The sequence below is a fragment of the Zalophus californianus genome, chromosome 6 (genome assembly GCF_009762305.2).
Source record: "Zalophus californianus isolate mZalCal1 chromosome 6, mZalCal1.pri.v2, whole genome shotgun sequence".
Classification (NCBI taxonomy): Eukaryota; Metazoa; Chordata; class Mammalia; order Carnivora; family Otariidae; genus Zalophus; species Zalophus californianus.
This window is the reverse complement of record NC_045600.1, coordinates 80,805,569-80,829,076: the sequence shown is the minus strand read 5'-3', so window position 1 is coordinate 80,829,076 and position 23,508 is coordinate 80,805,569. Positions and strand designations below refer to the sequence as shown.

General features: G+C 38.0%; 2 protein-coding genes across 3 annotated transcripts in view; one reads left to right on the top strand and one right to left on the bottom strand.

The window, feature by feature from the left end:
* RASGRP1 (RAS guanyl releasing protein 1) overlaps nt 1-11,547 on the top strand; it is a 79,100-nt gene extending 67,553 nt beyond the window's left edge. For both annotated transcript variants that reach the window (XM_027571700.2, XM_027571699.2), the window contains 2 exons: nt 836-1,221; nt 8,967-11,547. In XM_027571700.2, coding sequence (XP_027427501.1) covers nt 836-1,221; nt 8,967-9,101 — 521 coding nt within the window. In that variant the 3' untranslated portion in view covers nt 9,102-11,547. The remainder of the gene's footprint in view (nt 1-835; nt 1,222-8,966) is intronic.
* A 1,849-nt stretch (nt 11,548-13,396) lies between these two features.
* Nucleotides 13,397-23,508, bottom strand: part of FAM98B (family with sequence similarity 98 member B) — a 35,443-nt gene continuing 25,331 nt past the window's right edge. Inside the window, exons 7-8 of the mRNA XM_027572260.2 lie at nt 17,881-18,048; nt 13,397-15,454 (exon numbers count right to left, since the gene is read on the bottom strand). Of these exons, the coding sequence (XP_027428061.2) occupies nt 15,059-15,454; nt 17,881-18,048 (564 nt within the window). The 3' untranslated portion in view covers nt 13,397-15,058. The remainder of the gene's footprint in view (nt 15,455-17,880; nt 18,049-23,508) is intronic.

Here is a 23,508-nt window from a genome sequence, read left to right as displayed (position 1 = left end):
TACCAATCCAATGTCTTGGCTACAAAGTTTAGTAATTAAAAATATGTAACATTTTACTAGATTAAAAAACACTTTATATAATCATTTCATTTCCCCCAAATCCTGGAAGGTAACTTTTTCATCCTTATTAAATGAAAGACTCAACAGAATCTAAAATCTGTTTCTTTATAAATGATGTGTTTAAACAGCCCAGAATTACTGTTGAGTCATTGCAAAACAATAGTCTTACAACCTACCAATCATCTCAAATATATCCACTCTTTACTTTTCCAAGAAATTACTCCTAATGGTTAATATCCAGGCTGGGTCCTGGGCAAGGGTGTTGGCTGAGAGAAAACCAGAATGTTAAGGGCAACACATTTTGAGACACACTTCCACAAAGCTGGAACTTCCCCCTCACAGTTAAGCTATGCCCACTGTACAAACAGGTCCCAAAGAAAATTCCTACCAGCTCCTGGAGGCCACCTGCAAGAGGACCAAAACTTGAACACTCAGAGCTACCCCCTCCCAATGTCCACAGAAAATCTGTATGGACCATTTCTCTCTACAGCACTGAAGCAGGGCCTCGCTTCAGCTAATCTGCAGCAACTGAAGTCCTCTAGACAACCTTTGTGCAAATAGAAAAATGTCCTTCCCTCAGGGTAGATGCAGCCTGGCACCAGTGGCCGTGGCTTCGCCAGCAAAGCACCTGCACTTCAGGCCCCTTCACCCCCTGAAGAGGGTGCCTGAAAAGGAGTCCACTTTGGGCCCATGGAACTCCTATAATAAGAACGGTCTCATCTGAGTCTCTGCTTTTCTGAGATAGAATACTAATATGTCCTGTATCTTTCTACAGCACCTGAGGAAGGGCCTTTCACATTCCCTAATGGGGAGGCCGTGGAACACAGTGAGGATAGTAAAGATCGGACCATCATGCTCATGGGAGTGTCCTCACAGAAGATTTCTGTTCGGCTGAAGAGGACTGTCACCCACAAGGCCACCCAGACAGAATCACTGCCGTGGCTTGGCAGTGAGGGTCCTTCCGGGCCCTTGATGCTGTCCTCCCCAAGGAAGACAGCCCAGGATACTCTGTATGTGCTTCCCAGTCCCACATCTCCATGCCCCAGCCCCGTCTTGGTCAGAAAGCGGGCTTTTGTCAAGTGGGAGAATAAAGAATCCCTCATAAAATCGAAGGAGGATCTCCGTCATCTCAGACTCCCAACTTACCAAGAGCTGGAACAGGTACCTTCCTTTTTTTTTTTTTTTTTTTTCTTTCAGACTCTCAGAGAAGTGGGGCTGAACCGGGGAAGAACATGTAAGCTGAAGATTCTGACCAGGTTGATTACTAGCAGGATAAAGCCAAAAAAAGAAAAGAAAGGATTCTGGCTTTCTTTCAAACCAGTGGAGGCTATGTCTCACATTACATGAGTAGAACAAGATATACTGGGCTCCCTATTGCCATTTCAACGTGTTGGTGCCAGGACCCAAAGTCTGTTCACAATAGGCGCTTTGAGAGAAAAAGACAGTTTCTACTAATCAGCTTTACTGTGCTGACCCCACAGCCCTGTTTCTAAATGAAACTCAAACACGTAAGAGAAGGTGCTGATCTTCTGTATACATCATTAGACAGTATCTGGCAGATGCACAGTTGAATGTAATCTATAAACTGGTAACAACTGTACCAGGAGTTGCTTTTCCTTCTGTTCAACTTACAATGTCCTAATTATAAGGTGCCCCATAAAGGCATTATAAAAGATAAAAGTTTACCAAGAAAGGAAGAATAGGAGTTTGGGAATATGGTTCCAAGGTTAGAGAAAAGGGCATAATGAAAGAGGATAAGAAAGGGGACAACAGGCAGTTGCCCTAATACTCAGTTCTGTAGGGCCAATAACTGATGTACTTCCTTTTGTTTAGAGTACAGGGCTCAGGGTGAGGGCTGGCTCCAAGGGGTTCCTACCAGTGTCAGGTAACTTTAAGTCATTTTAGAGAGAGGGAAGCTTAGATCCTTAACGGTTTTCTTTTTTCTAAAACATCAAGGTTGGCAATGTGTTTTTGGAGGCCTAGCAGTACAAACACAAAACCAACATCCACCTAGCGAGAATTCCTTAAATAATTCAACATATTACATAGTGAAATTGCCCAAAAGGGCCTCAGAATCCCCTGCCTTCTCAGTGTTGTACCTTCCCTGTCAGACTCCTAGAAGCTGGAATACAGAAACATGTGAGGAAACAATACATGTGAAACTCTTGGCTTGGTGCCTGAAACAAAGAACATAATATTAGGAGGAACATAGGAAAAAAATAACAGATTTTCTGGATGAAAGGTATTCTCTGGCTCAGAGTGTTTTTTAAGACCTGCTTTAAGAATCAAGTCAATCAGAAGGTGACAAAATGTGGGTTACACAAAGCCCTTTCTCTTCAGGGGTAGAAACTGTCAAAAGCAAATTACATGTGTGATGCTAATACCAGATATACTGTGCCATACTTAGTCCTCTGTAAAATACAAGGCAGGATTCCATGCTCTCTATGGTTTGCCTCAGATCGTGAATAATTACTCTATTATCATGGAACACATTTACCTAGCACGTAACAATCTAGATAATTTCCACTGAGAAACAACTCATTGTATCCAGATTACCCAGAAATTGCCTACACTTGCAGGGAGGGAGTAATCAATATGGTATAATGTAAGAACACTGGATTCACAGAAGACTGGAGACATCATCGTGGCAATGGGAGTTGTACCCTCCTACTCTCCCCTTTTATTTACAACAAACTGGTTATTCATAACCAAACAAAAAGTGACCTCACGGAATACCCAGGAGATCTGTACCTGCCTGTGCTCTGGAAAGTAGGTGGCTAGGCCTCAGATCCAAGGGAGGTGGTGAGCCTGCTCCACCCCGTCTTGCCATCTCCGTCTTGCCATGAGCAGGCAAGAGCAACACTGGAGAGTGCAAACCAGGTCGGACATGCAAGGAAGATACAGAAGTTGTGGAGGTCCCACTGGGAACGGAGCCAGACCGAGAAGAGTTTGGGGGCAGAGGCTGAGGAGAATCTTAGGAGTCAGCCTCCCTGCCCAGGATGACACTGCAATTGCACTGGGCTTCCTCCCTCACAGAGGACAGGGAAAGCAAAAGTAGTGAATGGCCCCCTGGCTGCACAGGCTATAGCTGGAAGGACTCATTTCTCTCCAACGGCACCCAGGTTTCTAAGAAAGGACCTCCAGGACTAGGGGGAGGGAGAGGAAAGGGAAAGAGGCAGATAAGAGTAACAAAGGGCACTGAAGGAACACATCTCCCTCAGGGTTTCACAGCAGGTTTGCCCATGGACCTCTGGGAGTACCCCCACTCGAGGATCCCCCTATCATGCCGTGGGCAGCCCTCCACCTCTACCGCCAGTACTCTATATATCAACTTTTTTAATGCACGCTCCCAAGTGCAGCACCAGAGCCGGCTTAGGTAAAAAGAAACCCAAAACTTGAGCTATAGTATGTGGCCACCTTATGAAAAACAAAAGGACTTTAAATGCCAGTCTGTTGCACTGTAACAGTCAAAGTAAACAACTAAGAAAGGTGTGTGCTACTACTTCAAATACGATGGCAGAGGCACATTTCGTGCGACGCTACGGAAACTCACGGTATCACAAAGAGAAAAGAATTCAACCAAACTCAAAGGCATGGAATATTGGGATCTAACTGATAAAGAATTCAAAATAGCTGTTATGGAGAGATTCAACAAGCTACAAGAAAAACTCAGAAAGGTTATTCAATGAACTGTGGAAAATAATGAACAGGAGTTCTTTGTCAAAAAGATTGAAATTGTTAAAGAACCAGACAAATTCTGGAGCTGAAGAATTCAATGAGATGAAGAATGCACTAGAAAGCTTAGGAAATAAGGCAGATCAAGGGCAGAACTAGCAACTTAGAGGACAGGAATTTAGAAATGATTAAGAGGAACTAAGATTTTTAAAAAAGTTTAGAAACCCTATAAGAGCTATCAGTTACGATGGGAAAAATATAGAAGGAAAAAGGAACAGAAAGCATATTTAGAGAAATAATAGCTGAGAACTTCCCAAACATGGAGAAGAAATTGGAGAATACAAGTCCAAGAAGGTAATGGACCACCCAATTATTATTATTCTTTTAAAAGATTTTGAGAGAGTGAGAAAGAGCATGAATGGTGGGCAGGGGGCAGAGGGAGAGGGAGAAATAAACTGGGAAAAAAGAGAAACCTATGAAGGAACCCCATTAGCTATAAGCAGGTTTCTCAGCAAAAACTCTATAGGCCATGAGAGAGTGAAATGACCAAGTATTAAAACTGCCAGGAAGAACACTTCATCCAGTAGTCACCTTTCAGATATGAACGTGAAATAAAGGCTTTCTCAGACGAAAACTGCAAGTGCTCACCACCGCTAGACCAGCCTTGAAAGAAATGCTGAAAGTAGTTCTTCAAGCTGAAATGATTTGGTGACATAAAAGCAAATGAAAGTACACCATACTCCAGCAATGATGAGAAATAAGCAGAATCAGAAAACTGTAACTATATTAGAATGGTGTGTTCAACCTCTTAATTGTAGGAGAAAGGCCTAAGGAAAGGAGCATTAAAGATAACTATAGCTACTATAATTTCTCAATGAATTCACAGCATAAAAAGATAAATTGTAATGTCAAAAATTTTAAAAGGGAAGGAAGAGTGGATAGCACTTTATTTTGGTCACCTATAAAATTTCAAGCTAAAAAGGACTATTTTAATTATGAGATGTTTTACATGTAAGCCACATGGTAATCACAAAGCAAAAAGAATGAAATCTTGCCATTTGCAACGATGTGGATGGAACTAGAAGGTATCATGCTAAGCAAAGTCAGAGACAAATACCATACGATTTCACTCATATGTGGAATTTAAGAAACCAAACAAATGAACATAGGGAAAGGGAAGGAAAATAAAGTAAGAGGAAAATAGGGAGGCAAACCATTAGAGACTCTTAACTATAGGGAACAAACTGACAGTTGCTGGAGGGGAGGAGGGATGGGGTGAGTGAGTGATGGGCCTTAAGGAGGGCACTTGATGTACTGAGCACTGGGTGTTGTATGCAATTGATGAATCACTAAATTCTACCTCTGAAACTAATACAATATATGTTAATTAAATTGAATTGAAGTAAATTAAATTTAAGTAAAACATTTTTTAAAAAGGCTCAAATCACCGTAGAAAAATCACACTTTACAAGAGTAAACAGAAGTAGAGGGGAAAAAGAAAATGGAGATAGAAAACAACCAGAAGGCAAATACGATGGCAGTAGTAAGTCCTTACATAACAATAATCACTCTAAAAAATAAATGGATTGGTTTCACCAGTCAAAAGGCACAGAGTGGCTGGATGGATAAAAAATAAGACCCAATTCTATGCTGCTTACAGGAAACTCATTTCAGCTCTAAAGACACATAATGGCTCGAAGTAAAGGGATGGAAGAGGATACTCCATGCAAATAGAAGCCCAGAGAAAATGGGGCATAGCCATACTTATGTCAAACAAAACAGACTTCAAGCCAAAAATGTTAACAAGAGACAAAAGGTCATTATATAATGATAAAAGGTTTGATACATCAACAAGATATAACAGTTGTAATATATATGCACCCAACACTGGGCTTCACTGGTGAAACCTACCAAACATTCAAAGAAGAATTAACACCAGTCCTTCTCAAACTCTTCCAAAAAATTGAGGGAATACTTCCAAACTTATTTTATAAGAAGAGCGTTACCCTGATAGTAGAGCCAGATTAGGACACCATAAGAAAACTATAGCCCAATACTGCTGATGAATACAAATGCAAACATTCTCAACAAAATATTATCAAACTCAAAATTCAAGAACATATAAGAGGATTATACACCATGACCAAATGTGATTTATCCCTTGGATGCAAGCATAGATCAACATATACAAATCAATAAATGTAATACATCACATGAGTAAAATGAAAGAAAAACCACATGATCATCTCAACAGAGGCAGAAAAGGCATTTGACAAAATACAACACCCTTTCAAATTAAAAAAAACAAAAGACACAAAACCGCAGTAGATTGGGTACAGAAAGACCCCCACATAATAGGGGCCCAAAACGACAAACCCATAGCTAATATACTCAGTAGAAAAAAAGTTAAAGCTTTTTTCTCAAGATCAGAAACAAGACACAAGGAGGCTTACTCTCATCACTCTTATTCAACACATTACTAAAAGTCTTAGCTAGAGTGATTAAGCAAGACAAAGAAATAAATAGCTTCCAAATCAGGAAAGAAGTAGAACTGTCACTATTTGCAGATGACATGAGTCTGTATGTATAAAATCGCCAGAAGAACCAAAATACTGTTTGAACTAATCAAAAATTTAGGTATAGTTGCAGGCTACAAAATCAACATACAGAAATCAGCTGCATTTTTACACACGAAGGATGAAACATCTGAAAAAGACATAAAACTATCCTATTCATAATAGCACCAAAAGCAATGAAATACTTTAGAATATATTTAACCAAGGAAGTGAAAGATCTGTACAATGAAAACAAGATTTTGCTGAAAGATATCGAAGACAGAAACAAATGGAAAGATATCCCATGTTCATGACCAGAAGAACTGTTAAAATGTCCATACTACCCAAAGCCATCTACAAATTTAATGCAATCTCTATTAAAAGACCAATAGCATTCTTTACAGAAATAGAAAAAAAAAAAAAAACTCTAAAATCTGTATGGAACCACAAAAGAACAAAGCTGGAGATATCATACTTCCTGATTTCAAACTATACTCAAAGCTACAGTAATAAAACCAGTATGGTACTGGCACAAAAACTAACACATAGACCAATGGAAGAATAGAGAGAGCCCAGAATTACAACTTGCTTATACTGTGAGCTAATATTTGATAAGGGCACCAAGAGCACCCAAGGAGGAAAGGACAGTCTCTTCAACAAATAGAGACTACATCAAACTTAAAAGCTTTTTTTTTTAAAGATTTTATTTATTTATTTGAGAGAGAGAGAGAGAATGAGAGAGAGCACGAGAGGGAAGAGGGTCAGAGGGAGAAGCAGACTCCCCGCTGAGCAGGGAGCCCGATGCGGGACTCGATCCCGGGACTCCAGGACCATGACCTGAGCCAAAGGCAGCCGCTCAACCTACTGAGCCACCCAGGCGCCCCCAAACTTAAAAGCTTTGGCACAGTGAAAGAACACAATGAAAAAGCAATATACAGAATGGGAGAAAATTTTTGCAAACCATAAACTGGATAAAGGGTTGATATCCAAATTATATAAAGATTTCATACAACTCAACAACAAAATCTGATTTAAAAATGGGCAGAAGAACTAAAACATTTTTCTAAAGAATACATACAAATGGCCAACAGGTACATAAAAAGATGCTCGATATCTCTAATCATCAAGGAAATGCAAATCAAAACACGATGAGCTATCAACTCACACCTGTTAGAATGGTTAGCATCAAGAAAACAAGATAGCAAGTGCTTGCTAGGATGTGCTGAAAAGGGAACCCTTGTGCCCTGTTGGAGAAAATGTAAAGTGGTGCAGCCACTATAGGACACAGCGTGGAAGTTCCTCAAATACTAAAAGCAGAACTATCATATTATCCAGCAATTCCACTTCTGGGTATTTATCTGAAGAACACAAAAATACTAACTCAAAAAGACAGATACACCCCCATGTTCACTGCAGCATTATTTGCAATAGCCAAGATATGGAAACAACCCGAGTGTCCATACCTCGTCAATGAATGGACGATAATGTGTATATAAACACACACAGTGGAGTATCATTCAGCCATGAGAAGGGAATTTGCAACAACATGGATGGACCTCAGACACATTATGCTAAGTGAGGCAAGACAGATACTGTATGACATCACTTATATATGGAATTTTAAAAAGCCAAACTTGCAAAAACATTAAAATGGTGGTTACAGGGTGCCTGCATGGCTCAGTTGGTTAAGCGTCTGCCTTCGGCTTAAGTCATGATCCCAGGGTCCTGGGATCGAGTCCCGTATCAGACTCCCTGCTCAGCGGGGAGGCTGCTTCTCCCTCTCTGGCCTTTCCCCCCAGCTTGTGTTCTCTCTTGCTCACTCACTCTCAAATAAATAAAAATAATAAAATAAAATAGAATGGTGGTTACCAGAGGGAGGATGGGAGGTACAGATGTTGTTTAAGGGTACCAACTTACAACGAGTGGTAAATAAGCCTGAAAGGTAAAATGCATGGTACAGTGAACAATAAACAATACCGTACTATAATCCTCAAACCTGCTGAGTCCAGAACTTAAATTATTCGTTACTAAAAAGGATATTATAACAATGAAAGGTCCTGATTGTCTTTACAATGGCAGTATTACAACATATCAAAATAACATGTTGTACATCTTAAATTTATACAATGTCATAGGTCAGATATAATTCAATTTAAAAAAGGCAGTAGCCTGGAAGTCAACTGCCGCAGAAAATTAGATAACTAGATCCCAGTTTAGGGGGTAGGAAAAAATTCCTTATCCAAGGAGTCCATTAGTTTTCAGTGATTTGGGGGGAAAAAACTTAAGACTAAATGAACTATAGTATTTCATATGACAGTATTCTGAGTCACTGTTTTCATACCTCAGACCTGACGAGAGACTCCGTTTCTGCCAAGTTTAGGTCTCCCACTATACAGCATCCAAAGGTTTTATATCCACCTCTTGTCTGGGAATGGTTTATTCCGCCTGCTAGCCATCTTTGATATGATAACAAAAACTAATTGCTGTTTGCACATGCTCACTTGACATTAAACTTGTTATTTTCTATTCAGAGCAAAATAAACGTCTTGAAAATAGTTTTTAATTCTCAGCCACAGTGAAGAGAAAATGCCAATCAAGTGTAGTACTCCCAGTATTGTAACTGATTTGCTATTCATTGCTGCTTTATTAACATACCTCATTCTCCTTTCCCTTTAGGAAATAAATACCCTGAAAGCAGATAATGACGCTCTAAAGATCCAACTGAAATATGCACAGAAGAAAATAGAAACCCTCCAACTTGCAAGAAGCAATCATGTCTTAGCTCAAATGGAGCACGGTCACTGTTCTTAGCCCAGAAACTGAAGGAGCACAATGTGTAGAGGAGTATATCAGAGATCTCTTAACTAAAATGAGTAACACAAACACCTGGGGAACCTTAGATCGACCAGTTATTTTAAAAGGGTACTTTAAAACAGAAAAGCAAGTTACTTTTTTTTTTTTTTTTTTACTTGAAAGACTCCTCATGAGTGGAACTGTCTTCTCTTCCAGTCAGTTGAGTCAAAGGGTAGGAAAGCTGAAGAATGCAGAATTTTTGCCATTCACACCATAAACTTTTTTTCCCCCTGGGACTAATCCCAACAGCTTGATAAAAATAGGACTACAGATTTCTAACAAGGTTGCTTCTCCTATGTGGCCTGTGTAGCTACTACTTCCTCAGAACTCAAATCCCTGGAAAATTAATTTGCTTCCTTTCTGTGGGTTTTCTGTGAACTGAAAGATTTATTTTGTTCCATCCAAAGCTTGCTTACCATGGGAAGAGACTCACATTCCAAAAATAGATTCACTTCCTCTGTATTCCAGCATTCTTTTCAAATGCGGTTCCCACTTCACTACCTCAGATACCTAATCAATTAGCCTTCTCCCACTCCTTCCTCACTAGGCTCATGCTCATACATGAGGGTATCTATTTAGAAGTAAACTTCTAGAGATGGAGCCACAAATTTGGGGGTGGGGGAGGGGACTAAGACATTATCCAATTATAGGTCAACTCACAGTGTTAGTCTCACAGTCATAAGTAGGCAAACTAAACACCTGGAAACATAGCTAATACCACCTAATATACTACCAGCCAGGTAGCTAAAAAAAACCTGCCAACATGGTATTTGTCCTCATATATCTACATTGGATAGAATTAGGAATTTATGGCCTTTTGAAAGAATCTGTTTAACTTTTCATGTGCCATCTTTTTTTTTTTTGAAGTAACTATTTTGAACTGATTTTGTGCTATACTGTCTTCACTATTAATATTATTTAGAAATAAGCTAATTGGATCAGAGGCTTCAATAAGACCTGAGAACGTGTATATGTGTATATATTATGTATATACAATATCAAGCATGCATGTGACTTGGAATTTTGTTTCCTCCTTCATAAAATATGGAGATGAATTAAACAACTTTGTCATTTACACAAATCCACAAATATAAAGTTAGTTTGTTACAAGATAAAGAAATTGCTCACAATGTAAAATGTATTGTTTAGCAAAATCACAATTAAGAGTCCTATGAGTTTTCTATTAATGAAGGTTAATGATAAATGGGCTCATTTAGTTGTCTGGGCAACTGTTTACAAACTCCCAATCTATGTGATTTCTCTAAAAAGTTCATATAATCATTTTCTTTTGGAGGGGAACTTACCTTCCATGCTTGGAAAGCTTGGTACCAAGCATACTTGAAATTCATACGCAAGTTGACCAACTGCCAAGAACATAATCTCAACAATTAAAAGTTCGAAACCTAAAACCAACACCACCAAATCTTATTCAGAATACAAAGTATATACAGTGTAATTTCCTTGGAGGATTCAGATCATTTAAGAAGTTTATCTGATGAAAGACCGGTTTCCATTTGCATACCTCCTTGTACTGAGCTTTGGTGACAAAACTAGTGAGTGGCTTTCAGTTAGTGTTTTAAAGAATTACTTTACACACAATTTACCCTTTCCTAATTCCAAACTCAGAAATTCCCAGAGCAGGATGCTTAGGTCCATCACCTCGTATTTAAGAAGCACTTTGTCCAAATAGGTAAGTAGCAAACATGAATTTATGGTAATCTCTAAAATTCATGTTCACTATTATTCTTTCCCTCTGATACAGACCAAAGGTGGTGCAGCTCAATTTCTTTATAAACATAGTCATGTAACACAATTTTTCACTCTCCTTACCCTCCATCCAAAATACAGACCCCAGGTTAACTCCTGTGTACCTAATCTGTAATCCTAGAATTCTAAAGGTCAGAGCTCCCTTCATCAGTCAAATTAATATGGCTAGAGGGTCTCAAGCATTCCAGAATTTATCACTAAAATGGACAGGAAGCAGTTTTATCACAAGTTTTTACAGTCCAGCAAGGGCCAAAGACGAATAGCATGTAAATTAATATCTGCATTGAGCTACATGGGATTAGTAGAATCTACAGAAATAATCTGGAAAAAATTTTTGGTTTGTCAAGCCTAGGATACAAACTTTTATGTCTTATACTGACTTGAAATATGTTTGAGCACATATTTACCTGTCAAAACAAGGACAAATCTTGTTTTGTCAACAGCAACATCACTTCTCATTTTCTTTGGTAACTGACTTGCCTTTTTACTGACCGTTTGTGAATTTCTAAGGATCTATAATGTAAAAGAACTGCAAGGAAAAAACAAGTGTACAGATTGTAAAGGGTTTTTTTTTTTGATACCTAATGTAAGTTTTCTTTGTGTAATATTTATATGATAAAAGACATTAGGACCCCTACCACACAGCTGTCTTGTGTTTCTTCTAGTTCATGAGTATGTAGAAGCTTCTCTTAAAAAATCTGTAATCGAGGGGCGCCTGGGTGGCTCAGTCGTTAAGCGTCTGCCTTCGGCTCAGGTCATGATCCCGGGGTCCTGGGATCGAGCCCCGCATCGGGCTCCCTGCTCCGCGGGAAGCCTGCTTCTCACTCTCCCACTCCCCCTGCTTGTGTTCTTTCTCTCACTGTGTCTCTCTCTGTCAATAAATAAAATCTTAAAAAAAAAAAGAAAAATCTATAATCCACAGCTGACACCACTCCCCTATTCTATTAACCAAACTGGGTTTTCTTGGAAGGAAAAGCAAAGCAATTATTCAGTGTAAGTTTTTCTCAATCTTTTTATAACATGAAGTAACAGTACAGAAATATTCAACCTTTTCCTATCTTACTGCATAAGGACTTACAGCGGTCCCCAAATATTAAGTCTATAAATAACTTAAGAGTGAAGGAGACAAATTTAAGGTTGTCCTTTCTCTGTAGCTTTTGTCTTTAATCCAACAGTTCTAAGAAAACTAGCAAGTAAAGAACTTTGAAGTTGTGCATGAAATTGATATAGTTCAGTCCAATGTAGACCACCCAGAGCAATTCATATGTATTCATGACTACTCAGAGTGATTAAGAGATAGCTATGACTTCCTCTTAATCCCCAGCCAACTTCTGTTTAACCAGACCAATGAAGAGTTGGGGTAAATTCCAATCACTCAAATTCCACTATGGAATGCATTCTGGTACATTTGGATGTGGGTGCATCTATCCTTTTGGCAATTCGTAACACTTCATACAAAATAAGTCACATTGACAACCTGACCCTGAAGGAGAGATTAAACTGCCTCCTTTCTTTCATCCCCAGATTCCATCCCAAATTTATCTATCCTGTGCTTCTTATAAGGTATCATCTCATTGCTCAGAACATTCCTGGTCACAAATGTTTTCCGGGTTATCACACCTTCTTTTGACATAAATACAGGTAACTAAGTGTTCTTGGTTTAAAATGTTTTTTCTCCTCAGTGAAGCAAGGTTCCCCTGATCTGCAACACAAGGCCATAGGTTCAAACATCTCACCCTTCTGCTGAGACCTATGTGTAAAATGGATGGGGACACATATTCTTTGTAAGGTCCAGATAAGAGATTAGTTACTTTAACCCAGAATCTCTCAGTAAAGTCATGTCCATAGGTGCTATTAAGATACCAAAGGCTAGACTAAGGCAGGTAAAAGAAAAAAAAGGGGGGGGGATAAATGAGGTAATAGGGGAAAATGAAACTGAGAACCGGGCAAAAAAGAATGAAGAGGAGGCCCATAAAAAGGTTTAGATTGTAGGAAGCAGTAAAATACCATTCATCATACTCTGCATTTGTACTGCACTCAATTCATAAAACATTTTCACATTATGGCTGTTGACATCAAAGCCCCAAATTGCCTATTGCTAGTCTAGCTATTGCTCAGCACACTCTTCTACAAAACAAATTTTTACTTAAAAAAGAATATCATGAAAATCCTACCTTTCAGGGAAGAAAAAGATACTAGGGTCTAGATCACCCTGCTTGTCATTGAAGTGAAGTTTATGGGAATGTGTAAATAGGAGTGGTTCCAGCTCCAATATGATCCCAGGAGCAAGTGATAAAACTGGATAAGGTTTACAGTGAGTATAGTGGATAACTCAACAGCACTCCGGTGAAGGTACAAGGAAATCTTACAGAAATGGATAAATTAATGTTTCTACCATTGTTTACCACAAACCTTGAGTGATAAAAGTTGAAAGTAGTTGTAAACCCCTACTATATCAGCAACTATACTTCAGTAGTCTGATTAAATATTTTTAAAAATTATTTATTTTTCAGAATTCATAGCTATTGAAAAGAATGTTTTAATTACGGAAAGCCTTTTTTTTTTCCCCAACTATCACAAGTGAAATTAAGTATCTTCATTAAATATAAACACATTTTTAAAATCTATTTTACAAATAACCTAAAGTTTGTTTTCCTGTCCTGAACAAATTTCTTTGAAGAGTTAGCTTGAAAAATACATGGCAAAGACTGCAGTATACACAATATTTACTTTTAAAGTTTTAACATTATTTTAGTTTTCACTACAGGGTTTACTGTAAAGCAAAACAAAACAACAATGAAACTGCCAAATATCAAATACCATGCGTCCACTGGTAACCAGCTTTCTATCTGTTGAGTTTGCTAGATCACAGAAAGTTGTTACGCACAGGTGTCGAGCACGAGCCCACACTGGGACACACATTTTACAGTGGGAATGAAAAAAACGTGTGTGACTATCTTATCTAACTCTCTGTACTAAGAGAAAAATGCATTACTTGGCCCACTTCTTAAACCATTCACAACAAGCCCTCAATAAATGGCACTTATACTTACATCTTTATGAAACAATCTGAGAAGAGTGCAAGTGTAACACTCCTCATTTGACAAATGAGGACAAATCAATCCTTGAGAGCTATGGTCATTTCAGCCCACAGCACCCCTGGGCTAGTGCCATGATTCAAATTCACAACTCTTGATCTCCAAACTTTTACCTGCTCCAACCACCAAACCACATGTAACCATTCCCTAACTCTGTTTCCCAAATCGAGCTATGAATCAGAAATTCCAAGGGATGCCCTGATCCTACCTCTGATGGACTGAAACTGGCAATTACTGCCCTAATCCTGAGCAATACAGCTCAGCCTGCCTTTTAATATTCAAACACCTAAGGTGATGATACAAATGAAGAGACCAGTTTATATGAATATTTTTTACATCACCATGTAAAATTATTGCTTGTCCTCATACCTTTAGAATAATTCTGACCTCAGTCTTTAACTTTGCTTTGTTAAACAAAATCACAGATTTCAAATCCACCTGGGAAATAAATATATATAGCAAAAAGTAGGCTTGAGCTTCAATTAATGGAACTTTAACAGAAACCTGGTCAGAGGAATCGCTGCCTATAAAAGAACAAACAAGTCATGACAACTACCTATTGAACACAACTATCAGATCAGCCCCTTTCCCTATTTAATAAAGTATAATTATCAAATACAAAACACGGCCACAGGAATACAGATGAGGCAATAGTCTATATTCCTTTCCGTTACAAGTTGGGTAATTTATGTGTTTCAAACCTGAATAAAATACAGGTAACAATCTAAATTCAATCATGACAATAAAATACTTTCCATTTTCTAAGTCTGATGGTAATAAATATTTACATTTTTAAAAATAATTTTTGCTCATTCTTTTTTAAAAAGACATGCTCAAGGGTACACAGAATATGGAAAAAGCATCACTCTAAGAGATCAGATCAGATGGTAGTATAAAACAATGCTCTTACAGATTAACCCAATTCAAGAATGGCATCAGGGAATCTAACATGGTGTTTACTTCAAAGATGACATTCAAGTATGTTATTTAGAACACTACACCTAATGTCTCTGCCAAGAAGTAAGCACTGCTATCTAATTTTGGTAGTTTTTAATATCTTCTATATCCACCCCCACCCCCTCCATACGGATCTCCATAACCTCTTCCACCATAGCCCCCTCTTCCACCATAGCCCCCTCCTCTTCCACCGTAATCTCCCCTCCCCCCATAATCTCCTCTGCCTTGGAAACCTCCTCCTCTACCACCCCCTCCCCCGCTTCCTCCCCACCCTCCTCCTCCTCCCCCACCTCCCCAACCTCCCCCACCTCCCCAGCCACCTCTTCCACCCCCACCACCTCCTCGACCACCCCCACCACCTCCACCTCCACCACCCCAACCACCCCTTCCGCCGCCTTCTTGTCTCTTTTGCCAAGGGGGCATTTCAGGGGGTGGTGGTTCTATTTCATTCGGCCGTCCTCCTCTGTCAGGCACCCTTCCCATCAGCACCTGTGTGAAGAAACATTGTCCTTCAGTTTCTAATATTTTAGAAGTTACAACTTACATAAAGGATTCAAATGATATTGAACTTACTGTTCTAATAAAGAAACAGAAGCCAAATATTTAAGGACATGAAAGCAACAGACATGTAGCACAAATTAATACTGAAAATATAAATGTGATGTATGACAAATTCCTCACAGTGCAGATTACTTTTAAACAATCTGGGGAATATTGCTGAAACTTAAGGGCTTGTTAATTTTCTCTTGTTCAAATTTGTTTCAAATTCTGGAACAAATGCAGCACCCACCATACTAAAATATTTTTACCAACATATTTTCAATATACATAAATTATATACCCTATATTCATTAACTTCATATCTATTTATACAACAACTCTGGACTTCCCACTGCCATTCATTTGGTCATGGATTATCCAACAAAAAACTATATTCCTAAACATGTACTATTTTAAAAGTACTAAGTATATATGGTAACATGTGAATTTAATGAGATGTCAGAGATGAATATGACTATAATCCAAGGTATCCCTCTAGAGATACAAGGATTCTCAATGAACTATTCCTTTCTTACGAAACTTAAGCTCACTAACTTTCAATGATGATACTAGTTACTATATTATCATAGAGAAAATGAAGTCTTGATAGGCCCTCTTAACCATTCTTCACAATACTTGAAGTATAAACCAGGGAAGAGTTTGGTTTAAGTCCCCAGCCTTCTGTAGAAAGGAGCTACTTTATATGCCCATAAATACAGACAGACACTGCTGAGGAAGTAAGCTAGGAGACTAGCTTCCTGCTCATCTCTTTCAGGAAAGAAGGTAAAACAGTAACTGCCTCAACCAAAATGACCTACAAATCAGTTGGGTTCTACTTCCCTTGATCCTCTAATCAAAACCATGTTTTAGTAATTTATGTCATAAATTAAAGACAAAAAGTACATCTTTACTGTGGGGGCAATGTTCGAAGAATGTAAACATTCTCTTAAAGTCACCAATAATGTTCTAATTACCAAATGCAAAAAACAGTTTTTGGTCGTAATTTTCATTGGTCTCTCCACCAAACAAACATGCTATGTTGGTGGCCACGTGGGGACACTGCTCCAGGAACTGATAAGATTGCCTTCAAATAGACTATAAATTATAAACTTAGAAAAGAGATGGGCAATGTCACTTAAAGTAGAACTCTTAATCCCCTAAGATTAGATCATGACCTGATAATAAGATACTAAGTAACATATTTAAAGAGAATAGAATAGGGCGCCTGGGTGGCTCAGACGGTTAAGCATCTGCCTTCGGCTCAGGTCATGATCCCAGAGTCCTGGGATCGAGTTCCGCATCAGGCTCCCTGGGGAGCCTGCTTCTCCCTCTGCTCTCTCTCTCTCTGTCTCTCATGAATAAATAAAATCTTAGTTTCAAGAGAAGAGGAGGTTGATCTAAAATAGGAGAGGGAGGAACAAACACTGGTAACTTAGTAATAATTAACAAGTTGACTTTATATACAACCATCCCTCTAACAAGATATACCGTATCAAGGACACTTTTTTCACTGAGTAACAATGTTTTAAAATTGCCCAAATCCCTTCTGACTTTTTGCTCTTTCGTAATAAAGTTTGCCATAAAGTGCTCTAAATAAAGAGCAGATGCCAAACTGACAAATCTAGATTATTGTCATTGCTGCTGTTGTAAAAGATTCAATCTCTTTGAGCTTGTTTAAAAGCAATGTTATTAGAGAAATGGATCTACACTCTTAATCAGAAAATGGAACCTCCAAAAGATTCAGTAACCTGCCCAAGGTGACTCCTCTATGTAAATGACAGACCTAGGATAGGAATCCAGACCTATAGGTCTCCAAAGCATGTACTCTTCCTTTACACCAAGGATATAAGGAACCTGTCACTACCTGAAACAACTACTACAGATTTTTACTGACAAAAAATAAATACATTCTTGGAAAGAAGGCAAATAATTCTTGCTAAAGCTACTGATACAATCAATTCTTAATTCCTCTAATTCAAAGATTTATTTTTTTTTTAAAGATTTTATTTATTTATTTGACAGAGACACAGCGAGGGGGAACACAAGCAGGGGGAGTGGGAGAGGGAGAAGCAGGCTTCCCGCTGAGCAGGGAGCCCGACGCGGGGCTCGATCCCAGGACCTGGGATCATGAGCAGACGCTCAACGACTGAGCCACTCAGGTGGCCCCAAATAGATTTAATTTTCATTTATGAATACAGAGACTCCAATGAACATGCACACACAAAACATAACAAAGCCTGGATGAACTGAAATACTATCATCACTCTGTTCTAGGAGTTTACCAGGGTGTAAGAGAAAAATGGATTGAAATCTATAAAAACACCAAATGAGGATATTATACATTCATTCTCCACTGTACTGAAAGAAAAACCAACCTTATTAATGGCACATGCCGTCTTCTCACGGCTGGAGCCACTACTTGTTCTAATGATCTTGGACAGATCTTCACGAGCAGCAAGTAGATGTGCCAGTGTAATTGTTGTCTTGGGTGATAAAGCGTAACGCTTAGGCTGGTAAATTCTTGCTATGTCATCTGTTTTTACCTAAATAACAAAAGACAGGGGAAAAAAGAGCCAAAGAACATTTCAATGAAAGAACAATGGCAATCATCTTCAGAAAGAAAAAAGAGATAACGCACAAGCAAAGAAACAGAAAAGAGCAAAACATTTAAATATCTCATCATTTGTATGCAGAATGAAAAAAAGAGACCAACAGATGCCAAAAGAATACATAACTACCAATAACAAGTCATTAAAAAATAACACAAAAAAAATTCCATCAATATTAGCTAACAACAAAATACCTAAAAATAGCCCTAACCAAAAACACATATAGGACCTTTAAGAAGGAAACATCAGTAAAGCTTATAAAAACAAAAAGAAAACTTGAATGAATCGAGAGAAATGCCAAGTTTCTGGATAGGGACATTGAGTATTGTCATTTTCCCCCCAAATTAACTTATACATTTATTGTAATACTAATGGAATGGTTTTTGAGAGGATGGGGGGGAAAAAGGAATCTAAAGTTAATCCAGAAGCTAAATATGTAATTACAACAAAAAGAATTTTGAAAAATAAGAGTTCTACCAGATATTACTATGTAATATGAAATCATCATCACTGTCTTAACAGTTAACATTTCTTGAGTACTTATTAAACGTGCCAGGATACTGTCCACTTAACAGTCATTTCTTTAATCCTTAAAACATCCTTTTAGAGTGGTTGCTTTTATTATCCCCTTTTGCAGATAGAAAAAGAAATGAGACCTGGAAAGCTTAAACAGTTTCCCCAAAATACAGAGTCGCAGTTTTGCCTACCTACTAATAAAGGTTCTAGCTGACTCCGAGGCAAAGGTACAGATAAAAATATACTATCCTACCTCAGTCTAATTAAATGGAACTTGGGGGAAAAAATAGACTGATGAAACAAAACAGGCAATTAAAATTCAGAGCTTCATAAATATATGACTGCAATGACAGAGGAGGCATCAAAGATCAGTGAGAAATGGGGGGTGGGAAGTAAAAAAAAAAAAAAAATCAGTGAGAAAAGGGATGGATGAATTTTTAAATGGTGTTAGAAGGAACTATTTATAAAAAAAAAAGGAACAATAATAAGGCACACCATATAACAAAGAGAATTCCAAATACAATAGAGTTCATTGTTTAAGGTTTTATTTTAAATTGAAAAACTTAACTATATTACAAAGATTAAAATTTCTAGACATCAAAAACATAAACCAAAAAAACTGGTGAAAATATTTTCAACAAATAAAGCAACTAGCTAACTTCCTTAATATATAAAAAGACCAAAAGGAAAACAGGAAGATCCTAAGGGGGAAAAAAGACAAGACCCAAAAAGAAATTTTGAAACAAGAGGAAATTCAAATGACTAATAATCTTAGGAAAAAAAGTTGAACTTTACCAATAATAAAAATATACAACTTAAAACAATTTAGTCTTTTTTTAACCATCAAGTTAACAATAAAACTGTTAATATTCTGAATATTAAAGAAGCTAAAGTGAGGACAAAATTTTATTTACCTTACTGGTTGGAGTTTAAATTCATAAAAACTTTCCAGAAAACAATTTGGCCATGGGAATCAAGACCATCAAGAGTCATAACCTTTGACACAGTAAATTTCCACTTAGGAATCCACCATAAGAATAGAGCTTGCAATTTACAAATAAAAATTACATACATTAATATTCCTAGTAGTAAATACAGGAAAAAATGTCTAAAATAAATTATGGCATCATTATATGATAAAATATAATGCGGCCATAAAAAGGATACTGAAAGGAAGTACTGCTACATTCAACAACAGTGAATGAACCTTGAAAGCATTATGCTAAGCTGCCAGACATAAAAAGCCACATACTGTATGATTCCACTTATATGAACTGTCAGAATAAGTAAATCCAAAAAGCTGTTACAGAAGCAGATCATAGGGAGTTTGGGGAATGACTACCAATAGGTTCCTTTTGAGGGTGATGGAAATGTTTTGGAACTAGACAGCAGTGATGGTTACAAAATTACAGTGAATATACTAATAACCACCAATTTGTACATTTTAAGATGGTGAATTTTACTGCAAAACAATTAATAAAAATTAATTTTAAGAAGAATATTAAAATAAACTTTTAGAGGTATGGGACAATGATCACAATACAATCAGTGAAAAAAGCAAACTATAACATTATACTCAGTCTTATCTTAATACTAGCAAAATAATGAAGAAATCAGATTAACCATACTAATAAACTTATATAATCTTTCCAAAGGGCAACTCTAGAGTGTGTGACAAAACATTAAAATCTATTTATATTGTTTCATCAAGAAATTCCATTTTAGGAATATATCATGGACATGAACAAAAATTTAGCTGCTGAGCGTATCATTAAAGGGTCAGACAAAATTAAAGAAAACCTCAATATCAATAGAGTATTAAACTTACTTGACAAAAATATTCTGCAGAGTTTAAATGCTGTAGAACAATATTTTATGAGTTATTCAACAATCTCAGACACATGAAATAGGGGGGAAATGATAATGATATTTAAATTTAACAAGAAAACTCGGTACAATTGCATGCATTCATATAATTAATTGAAAAGGATCAATTGAAAGGACAAAAATGACCTAAAAATAGACTAAGAAAAAGAATTTTTAGAAATCACCCAGACTAAGGAATAAAGAACAAAAAGACAACCTCCTTGACCTAAAACATGATGACAAAAAGATCAAGATGAGAAGATAAATATCAAGGTATTTCCTAAAGGCATATTTTCTCAAAGTCCCCAAGTTTAAGGCTAAGAAAGAGTCAACATGTCCATGGTGTTTTAAATGGTGTTGGAAAGAACGGCCACTCCGAACGTTCAAAGAGAACAACATATCAAAACTCATTTTGGATTTCTGTGTAAATTTAAGGTCAATAGTGGAAACATCCTAAGTTAGTATGTTAAGACACTTTTAATGCACTACATTTCACAATTTTCCTTGTATTCTCAAATTCCTTTTTCTCCATTAAAATTCTATCAGGTTAAGGGGCGCCTGGGTGGCTCAGTCAGTTAAGCACCTGACTTCGGCTCAGGTCCTGATCTCAGGGTCCTGGGATCCAGCCCCGCATCGGGCTCCCCGCTCAGCAGGGAGTCTGTTTCTCGCTCTCCCTCTGCTCTTCCACCCCACCCACACTCGTGCGCATGCTCTCTGTCTCAAATAAATAAATAATCTTTAAAAATAAATTCTATCAGGGGCGCCTGGGTGGCTCAGTGGGTTAAGGGTCTGTCTTCAGCTCAGGTCATGATCCCGGGGTCCTGGGATCGAGCCCAGCAGGGAGTCTGCTTCTCCCTCTCCCACTCCCTCTGCTTGTGTTCCCTCTCTCACTGTGTCTCTCTCTCTGTCAAATAAATAAATAAATAAAATCTTTAAAAAAAATTCTATCAGATTAAACTGGAGACCCAATACATAAGCCAGCTCTATTAAAGTTTCCAGAGGTCAATAAAATTGGTATCTCCCATACATCTGAACTTTATTCCATTTCTTGAGGTCCCCAGTCATGTCATCTATTTCTTTGGTAACTCCCAGCTCTTAGAGTATCTGAGTTTCTTGCATACAGTAGTCACTCCAGTGACATGGACACACATACACATCTCTGGAGTTTATCCTGGTGCACAAGGAGACTACAAATAGGCTTACCCCATCTGAGAAGCTGATTAGGTATTGTGGATACAGAGATCTTCCAAAAATATTCTACACCTGATCGTATAGGGTGCTGAAACGCTCATCCAGAACCAGGTACCTCATAATGCTTGACACATATGAGGTGCTAAATAAATGTTTATTGAAAGAAAATACATGAATGACAGTCTACAACTCTGCCTTATAGCTATTCTATTACCATGCTAAAAATATGTTTTCTCAGAGGAGGGTTCAGATAGTGGCATAAAAGGATCCTGAAACTCACCTTCTCCCCTGGTCAAAACAAATACACAGCTACATGTGGAATGATTTCCTCAGAAAAAGTCCTGAAAACTGAATGAACAGAGCCTCCACAAGGAGGAACTAAGAGGCAGCATCAAGAGGAGTAGGAATGGCAGAGATCTCCTCTCACCAAAGGAAAAAAAAAAAAACACCAGGCACAGCAATCCACAGTTGGGAAAGAATCTCAAAAAGATGGAATTTCTTCCTGAGGAGTGAAGGGTTAGAGCTCAACACCAGGCACTCCAAGCCTTAAATCCTGCACAAAAGAGGTAAGCCCCCCAAAAGTCAGACTTTGAAAACAGAGATTACATCCAGGAAAATCACAGAGGTACAGATAACTTGTCAGAAAACTTGTCCTTAAAGGGCTCACAGGGGGGCACCTGGGTGGCTCAGTCCTTAAGCGTCTGCCTTAGGCTCAGGGCGTGATCCCAGGGTCCTGGGATCAAGCCCCACATCAGGCTCCCTGCTCCGCGGGAGGCCAGCTTCTCCCTCTCCCACTTCGCCTGCTTGTGTTCCCTCTCTCGCTATCTCTATCAAATAAATAAAAAATCTTAAAAAAAAAAAAAAAAAGGGCTCACAGAACCCAGTGATAAAATACAGGTTGGAAAAGTACCCAGACCATGGGTAAAGGTGTCCACTTACTAGTCCTTACTTTAAATGTTAATGAAATAAAATCTCCAGTCAAAACACACAGGATGGCTGAACAGATAAAAGAACAAGACCCATTTATATGCTGCCTACAAGAGATTCACTTCAGATCTAAAGATACACACATACTGAAAAGAAATGGAATAAAAAAAAAAGGTATTACATTCAAATGGAAATAGAAAGAAAGCCGGATACCCACACTTATATCAGACAAAACAGACTTTAAAACAAAGACCAGGGGCGCCTGGGTGGCTCAGCCACAGCATCTGCCTTCAGCTCAGGTCATAATCCCGGGGTCCTAGGATTGAGCCCCACATCAGGCTCCCTGCTCAGCAAGGAGCCTGCTTCCCCCTCTCAAATAAATAAATAAAAAATCTTAAAAACGAAACAAAAACAAAGACCATAACAAAAGACAAACAGGAGTATTACATAATGAAAAGGGGGGCAATCCAACAAGAGGATATAACATTTGTAAATATTTATGTACCCAACACAGGAGCACCTAGATATATATAAGCAAATATAACAGACATAAAAGGAGAAGTTGAGAGCAAATACAATAATAGTGGGGGACTTTAACACCCCACTTACAACTCTGGATAAATCATCCAAACAGAAAAATCAACAAGGAAACATTGGCCTTAAACAACACATTAGACCAAATGGACTTAAAAAAATATACATAGAATATTCCATACAAAAGCAGTAGAATACACATTCTTTTCAAAGGTATGTGGAACATTCCCCAGGACAGAACAGATGTTAGGCCACAAAACAAGTATCAAAAAATTTAAGAAGACTGAAATAATACCATGCATCTCTTCCAGCAACACAGCACCAAACTAGAAATCAATTACAAGAAGAAAACTGGAAAAA